This window comes from Eublepharis macularius, chromosome 6, assembly GCF_028583425.1.
Source record: "Eublepharis macularius isolate TG4126 chromosome 6, MPM_Emac_v1.0, whole genome shotgun sequence".
Lineage (NCBI taxonomy): Eukaryota > Metazoa > Chordata > Lepidosauria > Squamata > Eublepharidae > Eublepharis > Eublepharis macularius.
In genome coordinates, this window is record NC_072795.1 from 80803615 (window position 1) to 80820812 (window position 17198).

Genomic DNA, 17198 nt, shown 5'->3' on the forward strand with positions numbered 1-17198 from the left:
TGACATACCATTTAAACAGCACCATCAATGCATGTGATGCTTTGTAGAGTAACATAAGAAGGAAGTTCCCTGATAGCAAGAATTTACATTATACATTTCAACAGCTTAGGAGACAAGCTAAAGGAAGGAAATGAAGAAATAGAAAGGCACTGAAGACACTGGATGTTTATGCTTGATTTTTCTTACATTACCCCATATCAATGACTTGATCAAACTGAAAAAGTAGTAACACCCTTTGGGGACTTGTGTAGTTAGAGTCTGGAAACTGGCAGACCTAATTTACTAGACCACATGAATCTATAAACCAAATTCAAAAATCCTGATGTTTATGCCAGAGTTCTACTGTTTCAGTAGGTGGAGATAGAACAACTTATACAAGTGGGGACTTGCTGAGAATTGACATTTTAGAAATCCCATTGTACCACTTAAAATCTCCCCACCAGTATTCTGTAAACTCCCAGGGTCTTGACTTGAGCAAGCTAACTTTCCCATCCTCCCCTTTCTCCCTCTTTAACTTACTTTTTTCCCTGAAACTGATTCAGTTCTCATAAGTCTAGTTTGTTTCATTTTTTTCTTTTGATAAATTTACAAAGTCAAATGTTTCTGCAAATTTGGGGAATCCTCTAAATATGTAGAAACTCCTGTCTTGTCTACACATGTCCAGGTTTTGCTGCTTTTGTTATGATAAGTAGCAGTCAATTTACTGTTACATACAGAGACAAATTGTGAACTCATGAGGAATCACAAACAGTGGGGAAAGATGCAACTCTGCTTGGGATTGCACTACCAGCCCTTAATGTTTTGTCCTTTTAAGATCATATTTACTCTTAATCAGACTGGAGGGTTTTTTTTTCTTTGTATCTTAATTTAAAGTCATTTTTAACATAACTAGAAAGTCCCGATAGTAGGTAGAAATCGTTATCTTTGGATTGTTCCAGTGGTCTACTTTCAGTATTCACATACGATGCAGTTGCTCTTGGCAGATGAAATTGGGAGAACTGAGCCTCAAATTCAAATCCACTTTACCAATGTCCTCTGGGTAATAGGGAAAGAAAAGGTAAAAACTCTCCAAGGGGCTCCAAGTAACATTATACTGTGTTTTAAAAAGATTTATTGTAAAAGCCCCTGAGTGAATCCACAGTATCTGGTATTGAATAGTGAGAATTTCCAGTATATGTGAGCAGGGCACATGCCTACCAAACATGAATAAAGTCAGCATAACTGTCCTTGTGCCTACTGTCTGCCAAAATATTAATTTCACATTGTTTTAAACCAGGGGTCCCCAACCCCCGGTCCGTGGACCAGTACCAGTCCATGGCCTGTTAGCAACTGGGCCGCACAGGAGGTGAGTGGTGGGTGAGTGCAGAGCCAGCTCCAGGGAGCAGGTGAGGTAGGTCGTCACCAATCACCCCCAGATGGGACCATCTAGTTGCAGGAAAACAAACTCAGGGCTCCCACTGATTCTGGATTGTAGCGAGTTGTATAATTATTTCATTATATATTATAATGTAATAATAGAAATAAAGTGCACAATTGTATCATTCCGAAATCACCACCACCACCCCCGGTCCATGGAAAAATTGTCTTCCACGAAACCGGTCCCTGGTGCCAGAAGGGTTGGGGACTACTGTTAAACCATGCCAGGATGGTAGCGTTGATATATACTATGTACATTCTCCTTTAGTGTAACAGTGGGTCACAGGCTGGATCCTAATGTTCTCTTCCAATTGCTGAAGAGATCTTCCACTAATGGAAGTTCCATTTTAAACATCACACTAGAGCATTGCTCAAGGAAAGCTGAAGTAACTCTAAAGCTGCACGACTTGTTGCATAAGTAGAAGCAGAAGAAATTCTATACAATCTTTTATAGCATTGCAAAGACTCTTGAGGAACCTGTTTTACAAGTGTTTACAGATGAGCGCTAGAAGCTATTTTCTTTTTGCTCATGATTCATTGGATCCAAGCTATAATTACAAACAATACATTCTACTGTACTCATTGTCTGTTTCATTTTAGATTATGCTTCTATTGTTTTTCCAGTTCTAGTAATGTGGCACATGTTCTTGAATCAGACAACATTAGCTCTATTTACTCAGGTGGCTAAAAATCATTCTCCCCAAATCCGAGTCAAATTAATATATACATCTGTGGGACTCACAAGGACTTGCAGAGGGCACCTCATTTTCTCCTCCCCCACCATGTCCTCTTTCCCTTCCCTGCCCCCATAGACTTTCCCCCTTTCCTGCTTCCTTCTCTCCTTCCTACCCACCTTTGTCTGTCTTCCTGTCTTCACCTTTCCCCCTTCCTGCCCTGGTCTCCCCTGTGGCCCTGTTGTATGATGCCAGCTGAGCCGGGCCCAGTTGCTTTGTGGGGAACCAACTAGAACTTGCAAGAATAGTTCACTTTTCCCTGTATCCCTTTCTCCTCTTTCCCTCCTCCTGGTAGCCTCCATATTCTCACCTTTCCATATATTCATCTATCCTTCAAATGTGCTAAATAACTTACCTTTTATCTACCCCCACATTTTCATCTATATTTATTAATTTACTTCATATATATACTGACTTTCTCCACAATGGGAAACCAAAGCAGCTTACATGATTCTCCTTGCCTCCATTTTATCCTCACAATAACCCTGAGAAGTAGGTTAGGCTGAAAGTGTATGATTGGATCAAAGTCACCCAGTGAGCTTCCACATCAGAGTGGTGATGTGAGAGAGTCATGCAAGTCACATGTTATCAAATTGTCCGGTGGCTACTTCTGGGCCTAGCCCCAGTGAGTCCTCCCTCAAAGGCCAAAAAATCCCCAGAAAGGGCCTTGCCCCCCTTCTTTACTGACAGAAACCAAGCCTGGAATTCTGGCTAAACTCTTATGGTTGTCTAGCAACAACCACTGAGGGTACCTGGTTAAAGCTATAGGCACTCCTTTTATCATTTTGGTTTTCTTAAATTCTCCCAATTATTTATTTATTTAGATTTCAGATTTTTCTGCAAATGTTGCATTTTTCAGATGTTTAGAAAGATCTGTCTTGGCTATAAGTATAAGCCATTGACTATAAGATATTTTTTATGCATTGGAAGGTATTCTAATTTTTATTTTATTTTTCAGATTTTTAGACTGCCTCTCCCTCAAAATGAGGCCCAGAGCAGTTTACAACATTAATAACACAAAAGATATTATATATTAAAAGCTAAAAAGCATATCATCACAATTAAGGGGGTCCCACAAGAATACAACCAGTAATAAAACACTCAGGGGAAAAATTCTATGATACATCATGTCAGGTTAAAGTCCTGCTGAAACAGTTCTACTTTGCATGTCCTGTGGAACCTGGAAAGGTCCTACTGGGCACACATATTATTGAATGGAGCATTCCACCAGGCTACCACAGAGAAAACCCTCGACCTGGTGGAAGAGAGACAACCCCTCCCCCAGGCTCTTCACAGAATCCACCAAAGATAACTGGGCCCCATCCAGAGCTGGTAGCTGCACCCCCTCCAGAGGCCTGGTCCTCTCCAACCATATAACATCCATCTCAGATGGATTTAATTTCAGTCAGCTCTGTCTTCTTTTTTTTTTTTTGAAAAATTTTTTATTGGGTTAGAACATTTTTATTTTTACATTACCGTCAATTTTCCCCTAATTTTTCGTTTCTAACCCCCTCCCTTTCCCCCCCTTTTGTTGACTTCCAACAGCTTTCCCACCCTCTGTCCCTTTTCCCTTACTTCTATTAAATTCCTCTGTCTAAAACAGATATACATTCTCCATTATATTAAGCAGTACATCTTTAACTCCTTTACTTATTATACACCCAAACTATACGTCTTTAGATAAACAATTTATCCCATTTTCCAGTTTTGAATATTTCTATATAAACCTGTATATCATAAACCATAAAAATTTCCCACATTTAAATCAAACAATTTGATTTGTTCTCTATATATTACTCATTTCAACTTTTTATGGTAATTCTATATAACTCCTCGCATAATCAATCAATTTAACTCTTCTGTACATTCAGTTTGGTGCATATAAATCTTATCAAAGAAAGAAAATATTGTTATTTACTCAATCCTCATGTTTAAACCTTATCATTAATTATTCTCTATCAATGTTCTATCAGTTAACCTATACATATCTATATATATCTCAATCAATTAATCTAACTGCTTATAAATTCACATTTCTCTTCCTCCCCCGGCAAAGTCACCCCTCTCTTTTATACTTTTATTATACTTCAGTAGTTCTCAAACTGCCACAGTTTTCCTCCCACCTCCCATTTCTTCTCCAGATATTGTTTCAGCTTCTCCCAGTCTGTGTTAAACTGCCCTGAGTCCAGATCTCTCAGTTTTCTTGTCATCTTGTCCATTTCAGCCATATACAGCAATTTGTAGATCCAATCTTCAATAGTTGGCACTTCTTGTACTTTCCATTTCTGCGCGTACAAAAGTCTAGCTGCTGCAGTCATATAAAAAATCAACGTCCTATGATGGGCTGGAATTCCCTCCATTCCCAAGTTTAGCAGCAGGAGTTCTGGGTTCTTATTTATTTGAAACTGTAAAATTTCACTCATTTCTCTTATTATTTCCCCCCAGAACTGCCTAGCTACCTCACACGACCACCACATATGATAGAGGGAGCCCTCATGTTTCTTACATTTCCAGCATTTATTAGAAGTATTCAAATTCCCTAGCGCAATCTTCTTTGGTGTCATGTACCAACGATAGATCATTTTGAAAATGTTCTCTTTAATATTAATACATGTCGTTGTCTTCATTGTAGTTTTCCACAAGTATTCCCATGCCTCCATTGTTATTTCTTTATTAAAGTTTATAGCCCATTTCACCATCTGTGTTTTAACTATCTCATCCTCAGTATACCATTTCAACAGTACTTGGTATACCTTAGATATTCTTTTCTTGTCTTCTTTAAGAAGGGTCTGCTCTAGTTCCGAGTTCTCTGTTCGTATGCCCCCTTTTGCAAAGTCCGAGTTGTATAAGTCTCTAATCTGTCTATACTGGAACCAATCATAGTTAGGTGATAGTTCCTCTTGCGTCTTTATTCTAAGTTTAGATACTTCTATCTTAGTTATTTCTTTGTAAGTTAAACATTGTTGTTCATTATCCACAGCTCTCGGATCTATCACCTCATATGGAACCACCCACAAGGGGGTTCCTTCTTGTAGGTAAGTTCTGTACTTCTTCCAGATTGTATATAGACTTCTCCTTACAAAATGATGCAGGAACATCGAGTTGACCTTTACTTTGTCATGCCATAGGTATGCGTGCCATCCAAAAATTTTTTTATATCCCTCTAGGGCTAATAGTTTCTTATTCTTTAATGTCATCCAGTCTTTTAGCCAAACTAGGCAGATTGCATCATGGTAAAGTCTCAGATTGGGCAGTTGCATTCCGCCTCTCTCCTTTGCATCTTGTAGAACTTTTACTTTCACTCGAGGCTTCTTGCCTGCCCAAACAAAATCTGATATTTTCCTCTGCCATTTTTCAAATTGTTTAGAGTCTCTGATGATTGGTATTGTCTGTAACAAAAACATTACTCTTGGTAACACATTCATCTTAACTGCTGCAATCCTGCCCAACCATGACAAATTCAGTCTATTCCATTTGATCAAGTCTCTCTCTATCTGAGTCCAAGTCAGCTCTGTCTTCTTAACCATCCGACCACAGCATCCAGGCACCAGGCCAGGTCCAAGAAAGCAGCCCCAGGCTGCTTATTCAGCAGGAGAAAGAGCTGGGTGTCATCAGCATATAGGTGGCACCCAACACCATACCTCCTAATGAGTACCGCCAAAGAGCGCATATAAATATTAAACAACACTGGGGACAAGATCGCACCCTGCAGAACATCACACACCAGTGACTGCTTGGAGACCCTTTTGTCTCTAATGGCAATCCTTTGACAGCATCCCTGGAGAAATGGAAAAAACCACACTAAGGCAGTACCTTGAACCCCCAATGAGGCCAGGCTGTGGACCAGGGTCAAATGATAAACTGTATCAAAAGTGGCTGACTGATCTAATAACATCAGCAGCGCTGAACCACCTCTATCTAATTGAAGGCAGCAGTCATCAACCAGGGCTTCAAGTTCTGTTCTCACCCAGGCCTGAAGCCAGGCTGGAAAGGGTCAAGTGCAGAAGTCTCATCCAGGAAGGCCAGGAACTGTTCAGCAGCTGCTCTCTAAATTACTTTGCCCAAGAAGGACAAATTAGATATTGAGAGATAATTGGCTAGGTTCTTTCTATCTATGGAGGGTTTTTCCAAGAAAGGCCTAACTATAGCATCCTTCAAGGAAAATATATATATTGCTTGTAGAGCTGCACTTATAAGAATATTACACATATGTTACATTATTCTATAAGATTCCAATAGGAATCAGTATTAGAGAACCTTTTGTAGAAAACTGATTTGATGCAGCAAGCTGGTTTGGCCACCTGTGGCATTATATCCCTTAAGGCTGAAAAGAAAAAAAAAACTGGGGGAAAGGGCAGAAATGGGGGAAACATTCCTTTCTGCCCATGGACTTCAGTTATCTGAAGGCACCAAGGCTGCCAGATTGAGACTCCCTGGCACCATTGAAGGTAAAAGTGTTATGCCCAGAAGGAAGTAGGTAAAAGGTTGGAAAGTGTCCTTCCAAAATGAGGACAAGATAAAAAGCTGCAAAAATTGGAATTCCCCCAAGTACAGGGGCTGACCCAGAATTGCATCTTCAAATCAGAACTGACCCTAGATACCTTATGAGCCAATAAGATAACAAATATTAGAATATTGTAATATTATTATAATTACCTGAAGGTATTAATTGCTTTGCACTTCTATTGTAATTTTGATGAGCTTTGCACACGAGGAGACCATCTACTTCTGTGTAAAAGAAAGGGCTCATCCACCGGTTTAATTAAACCATCTGTTTTGCTTCAATTCAAAAAGGACTCCAGGATCTTTATTTTAATTTTTATTGTGGTTGTTCAGAAAAGGGAGAACGAATGGAATGCAACTGCCCAATCTGAGACTTTACCATGATGCAATCTGCCTAGTTTGGCTAAAAGAGTGGATGACATTAAAGAATAAGAAACTATTAGCCCTAGAGGGATATAAAAAAATTTTTGGATGGCACGCATACCTATGGCATGACAAAGTAAAGGTCAACTCGATGTTCCTGCATCATTTTGTAAGGAGAAGTCTATTTACAATCTGGAAGAAGTATAGAACTTACTTACAAGAAGGAACCCCCTTGTGGGTGGTTCCATATGAGGTGATAGATCCGAGAGCTGTGGATAATGAACAACAATGTTTAACGTATAAAGAAATAACTAAGATTGAAGTATCTAAACTTAGAATAAAGACGCAAGAGGAACTATCACCTAACTATGACTGGTTTCAGTATAGACAGATTAGAGACTTATACAACTCAGACTTTGCAAAAGGGGGCATACGAACAGAGAACTCGGAACTAGAGCAGACCCTTCTTAAAGAAGACAAGAAAAGAATATCCAAGGTATACCAAGTATTGCTGAAATGGTATACTGAGGATGAGATAGTTAAAACACAGATGGTGAAATGGGCTATAAATTTCAATAAAGAAATAACAATGGAGGCATGGGAATATTTGTGGAAAACTACAATGAAGACAACGACATGTATTAATATTAAAGAGAACATTTTCAAAATGATCTATCGTTGGTACATGACACCAAAGAAGATTGCGCTAGGGAATTTGAATACTTCTAATAAATGCTGGAAATGTAAGAAACATGAGGGCTCCCTCTATCATATGTGGTGGTCGTGTGAGGTAGCTAGGCAGTTCTGGGGGGAAATAATAAGAGAAATGAGTGAAATTTTACAGTTTCAAATAAATAAGAACCCAGAACTCCTGCTGCTAAACTTGGGAATGGAGGGAATTCCAGCCCATCATAGGACGTTGATTTTTTATATGACTGCAGCAGCTAGACTTTTGTATGCGCAGAAATGGAAAGTACAAGAAGTACCAACTATTGAAGATTGGATCTACAAATTGCTGTATATGGCTGAAATGGACAAGATGACAAGAAAACTGAGAGATCTGGACTCAGGGCAGTTCAACACAGACTGGGAGAAGCTGAAACAATACCTGGAGAAGAAATGGGAGGTGGGAGGAAAACTGTGGCAGTTTGAGAACTACTGAAATATAATAAAAGTATAAAAGAGAGGGGTGACTTTACCGGGGGAGGAAGAGAAATGTGAATTTATAAGCAGTTAGATTAATTGATTGAGATATATATAGATATGTATAGGTCAACTGATAGAGAATAATTAATGATAAGGTTTAAACATGAGGATTGACTAACTAACAATATTTTCTTTCTTTGACAAGATTTATATGCACCAAACTGAATGTATAGAAGAGTTAAATTGATTGAGTATCTGAGGAGTTATATAGAATTACCATAAAAAGTTGAAATGAGTAATATATAGAGAACAAATCAAATTGTTTGATTTAAATGTGGGAAATTTTTATGGTTTATGATATATAGGTTTATATAGAATTATTCAAAACTGGAAAATGGGATAAATTGTTTATCTAAAGATGTATAGTTTGGGTGTATAATAATTAAAGGAGTTAATGATGCACTGCTTAATATAATGGAGAATGTATATCTGTTTTAGACAGAGGAATTTAATAGAAGTAAGGGAAAAGGGACAGAGGGTGGGAAAGCTGTTGGAAGTCAACAAAAGGGGGGGAAAGGGAGGGGGTTAGAAACGAAAAATTAGGGGAAAATTGATTGTAATGTAAAAATAAAAATGTTCTAACCCAATAAAAAATTTAAAAAAAAAAAAAAAAAAAAAAAAAGAAAAGGGAGAACGAACCACAGAGGCACAAAGTTTTGTGCATAACACAAACAAGTCACAGCTAAAAGCCAATTCACTATCAGTTTGGGACGCCACCCTTTCTGAAGTCAGTTGATGAGTCACCTTAAATAATTGTGCTGGACGTAAACTAGTAAACACAACAAAGGTAGAGAAGTAAGCCTTCATTGCTGCAATCACTGCCACCTCATAGGCATTCAATTGGGTCCTGTAACATGTTCTCAAAGCCTTATCACAAGATAATCACCAGGCTTGCTCTAGCCACCTGACCAACCTTTTCCATTGTCTAAGCTCCTTGGTAAACCAGGGAACAGGAGAGGAACAAGGGTGCAGAAGGTGTTGGGGAGAAACCCTATTGATGCCCCCCACCTGAAGACCTTCATTCCAGATCTCAGTAAGCACGTTGAGAGAGCTACCAACAGGCCTTGAGAAATCCTAAACATCATTCTGGAAATCAGTTGGATCTGTAAGTCTCTGTGGGCAAGCATAAATCAGCTCTCTGACTTTGCCTCAATCCAACCTTCAAGAGGAAATGATTTGACCGTGGCAGTGGCTCACATTTGACCAATTTTTGGAGACTTGAACCTGAATAAAAAAAAACTAATCCAGCAAATAACCTGCTTCATGTGTGGGGGCTGCAACTGTCTGGGAGAATCCTAATGCTGCCATGATTGATATAAAGTCCAAGTCAGCCCCAGATAGGGCAGTGTCTGTATGGATGTTGGAAGTCCCCCAAGGCCATGGGAAGCACAAGTCCTCCTCAGAGAGCCTGAGCAGGGTATCTACCAGTGTGCTAGGTGCATGGTAAACCAGCAAGATAGCCAGCCTCTCCCCAGCAATGCACCTAGAACAATGCCAGAGATCTCTGGTGCAAGTCTCCTCTCGAAGGAAGAACCATATTGGATAAGAATTGCAACCCCATCCCCCTGTCCTTCCATTTGAGGTTGATGGAGGACCGAGTAACCTGAAGGAGTCAGCTGAGTAAGAGAGACTTTCTCAGCACTCAGCAAGATCTCAGTCAAGCAAACCCAATCAAAACTACCTTGCTGGATGATATCATGAAGGACAGAGATCTTATTCTGTGTCGATTAGGCATTGCACAGCTTCAAGGATGAAGAGAAGAGAATCTCAAATGTCTGTACATCATCATTCCCAAGGATGGCATGAAGATTAGAAGAGTTCTGAGCATACCCATATCTCAAAACCTGTCTTCTAACTTCAGTTATCCCACTGTCACTTCATGGAGAACTTCTTTCTTTCTAAGGAGAAGTTAATCCCCACCCCCACTCCTTTTCATCTCTTAGGGGAAATCCAAGCCTCATGGCCCTTGTCCATTCCATTGAGTAAGTGCAGCCCAATTTCACACAAGGAAGACTTATAAAATTGTCTTCACAGTGAGCTGATATGTATACTTCCAAGAATCATGCAGCAGGGTGTCTGCTGTGAATGGTGACGTGTGCTCTCAGGTGGTGAGAGTAAATCTGTTGATTAGCTCAAGGAAAATTCAGGTGAACTAGGGATCACTTCTATTTTAGCTTTGTTAAGGAATGATATAGCTTTTCTTGTCTGGCTTCCCTTTAAAGGCCCAGGGTGGGACTTTTTAACCAGCTGCTCCTCTCTCCATGCTTTCTACTTTTGCTAAAGAAATGCACAGGTTAAATTCCAGCTTCAAAGCAGAAGTGTTCCTGCGCTCTTGGTGCAGGCCAAACTGCTCTTCCCCTTTGCTCCTGCAGGGGGCAGCAGAGTGCTTGGCTCCAAAGCTCAAGAAAGTTGCTTTTATACGAAGTATCAAGAAGGAATTACTCCTTTTGCTCTTTGTTTTGCATGAAATCTTCTAGTAAAGCTTTTAAAGCTTTGCCAGGGTTTTCTATGTCTCAGGCTTAGTTGCTCATCCAAAGCTGCACAAACCTGTGAAAGGAGGTGCTTCTGGAGGAATTAGATGGGGAAAGGGGGTGACCATGGCCCTCCTCAAGTTATAGGAAAATCTAAAAACCAGGTTGGTGGCAGCATGCTACCACACTTGTTCTGGGGGTTGATAGGGACAGGAGAAGGGATGAGGGAGTGCAAATCAGCTTTCTGCCTTGGAAGGGCATCTCAGCTGGGAGTCTCCCAATCCAAGTACAGACACCCGTCTTCAACAGTTCCCCATGCAGACAGGAATATCCTCAGACTGGATCACCCTCCAAATGAAATGTAGACAGATATTCAAACATGCAAATGCTAAAAAGATTTCATGCAAGCAAAAGCAGGTAATATTTGCATGACACTACCTTAAGCCTGGATATTAACCATTTGCATTGTGTTCTCCAGCAAATGAAGTCTGCTATGGAAAGATTGGATGTTTCTCTGATAAGCCTCCTTGGGCAGGAATACCTGGGAGACAGCTGTTAGGTTTACCCGAGTCTCCTGAAAGTATGAAAATCGCCTTCTTTCTTTTCACCAAAGAGACTGGAAATACACCACAAGTGAGTCCTTTTTTAAAGAAATCTGTTTAAGTGAAATGGGCAATATAGTAGTTGCATGCCTGTTTTCCCTTAATGTGCATTGCTTCCCATTAACAGTTAAGGACCATTTTATTAGAAAGAACACGTAACAGCTCATTTACTTATGTTTATTATTTATTAGGAATTATAATTGTATAGAATGATAGTTAATAATAGAGGTGGGCATGGACCGGGAAATCCCCATGGACCACCGGCCCGTAGTCTATCGATTTTCACAGACCATGGACCACAAACTTTTCACAGACCAATCCCATTCATGGATCGGTCCATGGTCTGTCACTTTCGGCAGCCCAGACTCAGCCCTCTTCACACTCACAGAGCCCAAATTCACAGAGAATCTTCAGCAGCCTCTCCTCCAGCCACCCTCCAAGTTTTGTCAAGATTGCACTTTGGACATCCAAGTTACAGACCTCCAAAGTGGCAGCCTGCAGGAAACTTCCAGTAGATACTGAAGTTGCAAATGCCAATTGACTTGCATTGGCTAGCAGAACCAAAAATTTGCAATGAGGCAAAATCAAACAGAAAAGGGTGGGGGAAGAGCCCCCTTACTCACTACACAGACACCTTCCCAGTCGTGGCCTAGAGAATTAATTCTTGCTTCTTGCTCGCATAGAGAAGAATGGGAGCTCTCTGGTTGGCAGGCAGAGCTGCCTATGAAGGTTTTGAGGGCTAAGATTGGTGTTGCCATGGCTGCAGGATGTCCACCCCTCTGTTGCCTAGGGAATTCGTTCTTGCTCCTTGCTCCATAGAGCAGAACGGGAGCTCTCTGGTTGGCAGGCAGAGCTGCCTATGAAGGTTATGGCTAAGATTGGCTGCAGAACATCCACCCCTCCCTTGCAGAATGAGAGTTCTCTGGTTGGCAGGCAGAGCTGCCTATCAAGGTTTTGAGAGCTAAGATTGGCTGTAGAATGTCCATCCTCCGTTGCCTAGGGAATTAATTCTTCCTCCTTGCTCTCATAGAGCAGTATGGGAGCTCACTGCTCAGCAGGCAGAGCTGCCTATTAAGTTTTTAAGCGCTACAAAAGGTCTGCGAACGCCCTTTCCATTGGTTAGGGAATTGATAGATTGGCGCCAGGATATCTGGACTCATGGACCACAGACCAACAAACCGTCTCAAACAGACCAAAATTCATGAAAAAGGTGAGTCCCACAAACTGTGTGTTTGCAAACCATGAACCGGACCGGACTGTGCAAAATTTTGATCTGTTTTGTGGACTGTGCCTACCTCTAGTTAATAATACTCCAAACTTGCTCTCTGCAGTCTTGAGCAGAGAACAGCCATTCCAAATAATTTCTACCCGAGATACTTTATAATTGAAAATGTTAAGAATTGAACCTGGGATGTCTTTATTATATTTACCTCATTTAACTTCTGCCTTTTCCTCAATGGGGATCCAAAGTGGATTACAACATTCTTCCTCTCCTCTATTTTATCCTCACAACAACCTAGTGAGCTCGGTTAGCTTGAGTGTATGACTGACCCAAGTTTACCCAGAAAGCTTCCATGGCAGAGTGGGGATACAAAATGGAGTGCAACACTCTAACCACTACACCACACTGTCTTAAAAACTAACAAACTTTTATTCTGGCATAAGCTTTAGTGGACCAGAGTCCACTTTTTGTGATACCATGAGTAGATCTTCACCATGCCATCATGTATGAAAAAGTAACAAGGTAAAATGGACAGATATAAAATTTAAATTTCATCACAAAGTGTACAGTGACCACTTGCTAGTTTTGCTAAACTAATTACGGGGTGGGGAATCCAAGTTATACTAAGATACTTAACACATGTAATGAATGACAAATTCCAACTTGTTGTATGCAAAGCATATACCACTGAGTCATGATACCTTCTGTTGAAACATTGACTCTCACCATCTTCTAGCAAAATATAGAGAGAGGTATATTGCTAAAGTAAGATATTGATCATTTGAGGACTTGGAAAACCCCAGATTCCATAAATGTAGTCTTATTTTTAGTTGGAAATGCATGAATCATGACATTACAATCAATTACTACACTTAAAATCAAGCTCAAGTCTAGCTTGGGAGGGGGTGTTAGGAGTATGGTAGCACAAGAAAAGAAAATACTATTTTTCCTGAAGATCTTTGAAGGGTCATAATATATCTAATTTTATTACTCTTTTTTATATGTCAAACAGAAAATCTCAGCCACTAATACATCAACTATAGAAACGTCTTACTTCTCCCCATCAAGGAAAACTGCTTTTATTATCCATGGATATACCAGCACAGGAAGGCATGGCTGGGTTGTGGAGATGTGTTTGGTATGAAGATTATATTGTGCAATTTATTTCTTCAGTTGTGAGCACAATTGAGTAGAAAGGAGATAAAACTGAAAGGATTTCTCAGTCATAAAGAACACATATATGTTTTACAGTAATGACCTTAGGTCAGTTAGCTAATTCTAGAGGAGTTTTGGCCTCACCTTGCAACACATAGTATTTTCATTTCCATGAATTACTGAGCTATTGCTGTATGAGCACCTCTTGCAATGTATCTATTCTTTGCTTCTAGCATACTGTATTCAGGACAGTATATTTTAATATGTGGGAAACTGGTGGGAGGCTGGATAATGGATTCAACAAGGTAGTCTTATGGATCCTTCGAATTTTGTGGAAAAGCATCTGTGAAAGAACCTTGGATATTTCTAATTATGTTCAGCCCCAAATGTTTTTTTCCCCATTATATACATACTGTAGCTGCTGGCAAATGTGGAAAATATAAACTGTATTGCTGTAGATTGGGAAGAAGGAGCAAAATGCACATATTTCATTGCGGCAAGCAACTCTCGTGTATTGGGGGCAGAGGTAGCTTATCTTGTCAATACTTTCACGGTAAGAATGATTATATTACTTTTCTTAATACTGTACACAGTGTTCCAAGCTAGATACAATATGATACAAAGATTGTCTTTGCACTTGAAAAATTAATGAGTCATCAAATGGCATGCAAAACATGGCCATTGTGTCTGAGGTGTGGTTCAGCTGATATACCAGTTAACAACAGCAAGGTTGAGTAACATGCCAAAGATTTTTAAATTTTTATTTCATGAAAGGGATCTTGCAACAGCCATAACCTACTCTTCCCACAAGATTGAAGACCACTAGTATGAGAAGCTGTTTAGTGCAAGTCATCCACAGAAACACTGAAAACCATTGCTATATCAGGTCCTTAAAAGAATTGGGGCCCAGTGACATCATAGGGAGGAGCCAATGACATCACAGGGAGAGGCTTCAATTGCCACCATCTATGGAGGTGGGGCCATGGGGATTTTAGGGAGGGGCTCCCCACAAGTTTAGGGGTACCCAGGCACCCATGGGAACCCCCTTAACAACACCCCTGGGCTGGGCCAAACCTAAGAAAACATGGGAGTTGGCCAGTGGTTATAGTGCTATCTCAGTGATCTCCTGCTATGTCCTGTTTTTGAAATTCATGTTTAGGATAGTTACTTTAAGATCTACAAATATACACACCATGTGTATAGCACAAATTAATGGTTACAAATTTGACACTAAGAAAGGCAACACAGAAAAACCTGTAGGGGAACATTTTAAAGTTTTCCTGGACGTTCATTTACAGGAGTCTTGATTCTGCCTTATTCATAAGGGTGACTTAGTACTGAAATTTACTAAATTGTGGCATTGCAGATGCCTTCATTTGGTTAATGTGTGGTTGAAGTCTGAACCAGGGCAGAATACAAAACAGTTGCTGTGCACTCGATTTCTGAGCAATGTACAGAGTTCAGAGTAGTAGCAATCTCCTTCTTCTCATTTCAAACTCATATCCTATAAGTGAGTGCAAGCACATTTTGAGGTAATTCAGAACAGTGCTAGTCATGATGACCCCAAAGAAAACTCACAATTATACTACCTAGGATTTTATATACCTTGCTTTCTTAGCACACTGCTTAGACACTCCACCTTAAAAACAAAGACATTCAGAACACATTATTAATAAAATCACATAATTAAGCACACATTCCTTGCCAATATTCTCTCCAGGCTGCACACAGGGGAAAAGGAAATTTTTAAAAGGCCTCTGATCTGCATCCCCCCTCCCTTCAATCTTGTTCATGCAGATGGGCTTTCTCATTGCCTCAGAGAGACAGCACTCAGGCTGCCATTTTAGAAATTGTCCTTTTCTGCAATAGATACCACCTCTCCATTTAAAAATGGAATGGAAATTGAAAGAGGAGCTTAGGAGTAGCTGAAGCAGCCCCACCTTGAAAAAACTAACTGTTCTCCCACACCCAGCCCCTGCTCCCCAAAAAAACAGCAGCAGCAAGCAAGCAAGCAAAGCTATTTCAACAAGGAAACATAGGACCTACCCTTTTCCAGTGTCCATTACCAAAATGCAATGTAATGATAATGTAACTGAAAAGTAAAATAAAATAGAGCCTCACTTTTTCCCTATTAAAAGGAACAGAAAGTGGTCCTTAACAGAGTAGCATTGATTGCAGAGAAAACGTGATGATGGGTGGTTGGAGCGTGCTGGCTGGTGTGAATGTGAAAGGGAAAGAGAAAATAACACATGGTTGTTGGGGGTTTTCCGGGCTGTATTGCCGTGGTCTTGGCATTGTAGTTCCTGACGTTTCGCCAGCAGCTGTGGCTGGCATCTTCAGAGGTGTAGCACCAAAAGACAGAGATCTCTCAGACAGAAAATAACACACTTATACTTACCTTAGTTTTAGAAGAGTTCTTTATTATAGGAAAATAGTAAAGAGTCCAGTAGCACCTTTAAGACTAACCAACTTTACTGTAGCATAAGCTTTCGAGAACCACAGTTCTCTTTGTCAAATATAGGGAGGGTAAGAAGAAACTGGCCAGATATATATAGGTGGTGAGGGGTGGGGGAGTAGATGCAAATCAGTTTACTTCTGATAATGAGATCAGTTTGCTTCTGTTAATGAAATCAGTTACTTCTGATAATGAGATAACCATTCATAGTCTCTATTCAACCCAAGTCTGACTGAGTCAAATTCAGGGCTTTTTTTCAGCAGGAACGCGGTGGAACAGAGTTCTAGAGCCTCTTGAAAATGGTCACATGGCTGGTGGCCCCGTCCTCTGATCTCCAGAAAGAGGGGAGTTTAGATTGCCCTCCGTGCTGCTGGAGTGGCGCGGAGGGCAATCTAAACTCCCCTTTGTCTGGAGAGCAGGGGGTGGGGCCACCAGCCATGTGACCATTTTCTCCGAGGGCAACCCACTGAGTTCCACCACCTCTTTTCCCAGAAAAAAAGCTCTGGTCAAATTTACATATGAATTCCAGTTCAGCAGCTTCCTGTTGGATTTTGTTTTTGAAAGGTTTCTGTTAAACTATGGTGACTTTTAAGTTCTTAAGGGAATGTCCTGGTAGATTGAAATATTCTCCCACTGGTTTCTGGATGTTGCCATTTTTAATGTCAGACTTGTGTTCATTTATTCTTTTGCGCAGAGGTTGGTTGGTTTGTCCAATTGTACAGAGCAGATGGACATTGTTGGCACATGAGGGCATATAACACGTTGGAGGAAGAGCAGCTGTAAGAGTCAAAGATAGTGTAGTTGATACCATTGGGTCCTGTAATCGTATTTCGTGGGTAGATATGAAGGCAGAGTTGGCATCTGGGTCTGTTGTAGGGTCTGGTACCTGTGTTGGTGACTCTGCTGGCTGATTCATGGTTGTTAGTGAAAAGTCGTTTAAGGTTGGGGGGCTGTCTGTAGGCAAGGGGAGGTCTTCCACCTAGGGCTTGTGAGAGAGAGGCATCATTTTCCAGGATGGGCTGTAGATCACTGATGATCTGTTGGATGAGTTTGAGCTGGTAACTATAGGTG

The 17198-nt window shown here is 40.5% G+C and overlaps 1 protein-coding gene across 1 annotated transcript in view; it reads left to right on the forward strand.

The window, feature by feature from the left end:
* The first annotated feature begins 11275 nt into the window (after nt 1-11275).
* The window catches only part of LOC129332851 (pancreatic lipase-related protein 2-like), a 34286-nt gene continuing 28363 nt past the window's right edge, over nt 11276-17198 (forward strand). Inside the window, exons 1-3 of the mRNA XM_054984144.1 lie at nt 11276-11326; nt 13530-13655; nt 14091-14225. Coding sequence (XP_054840119.1) covers nt 11276-11326; nt 13530-13655; nt 14091-14225 — 312 coding nt within the window. The remainder of the gene's footprint in view (nt 11327-13529; nt 13656-14090; nt 14226-17198) is intronic.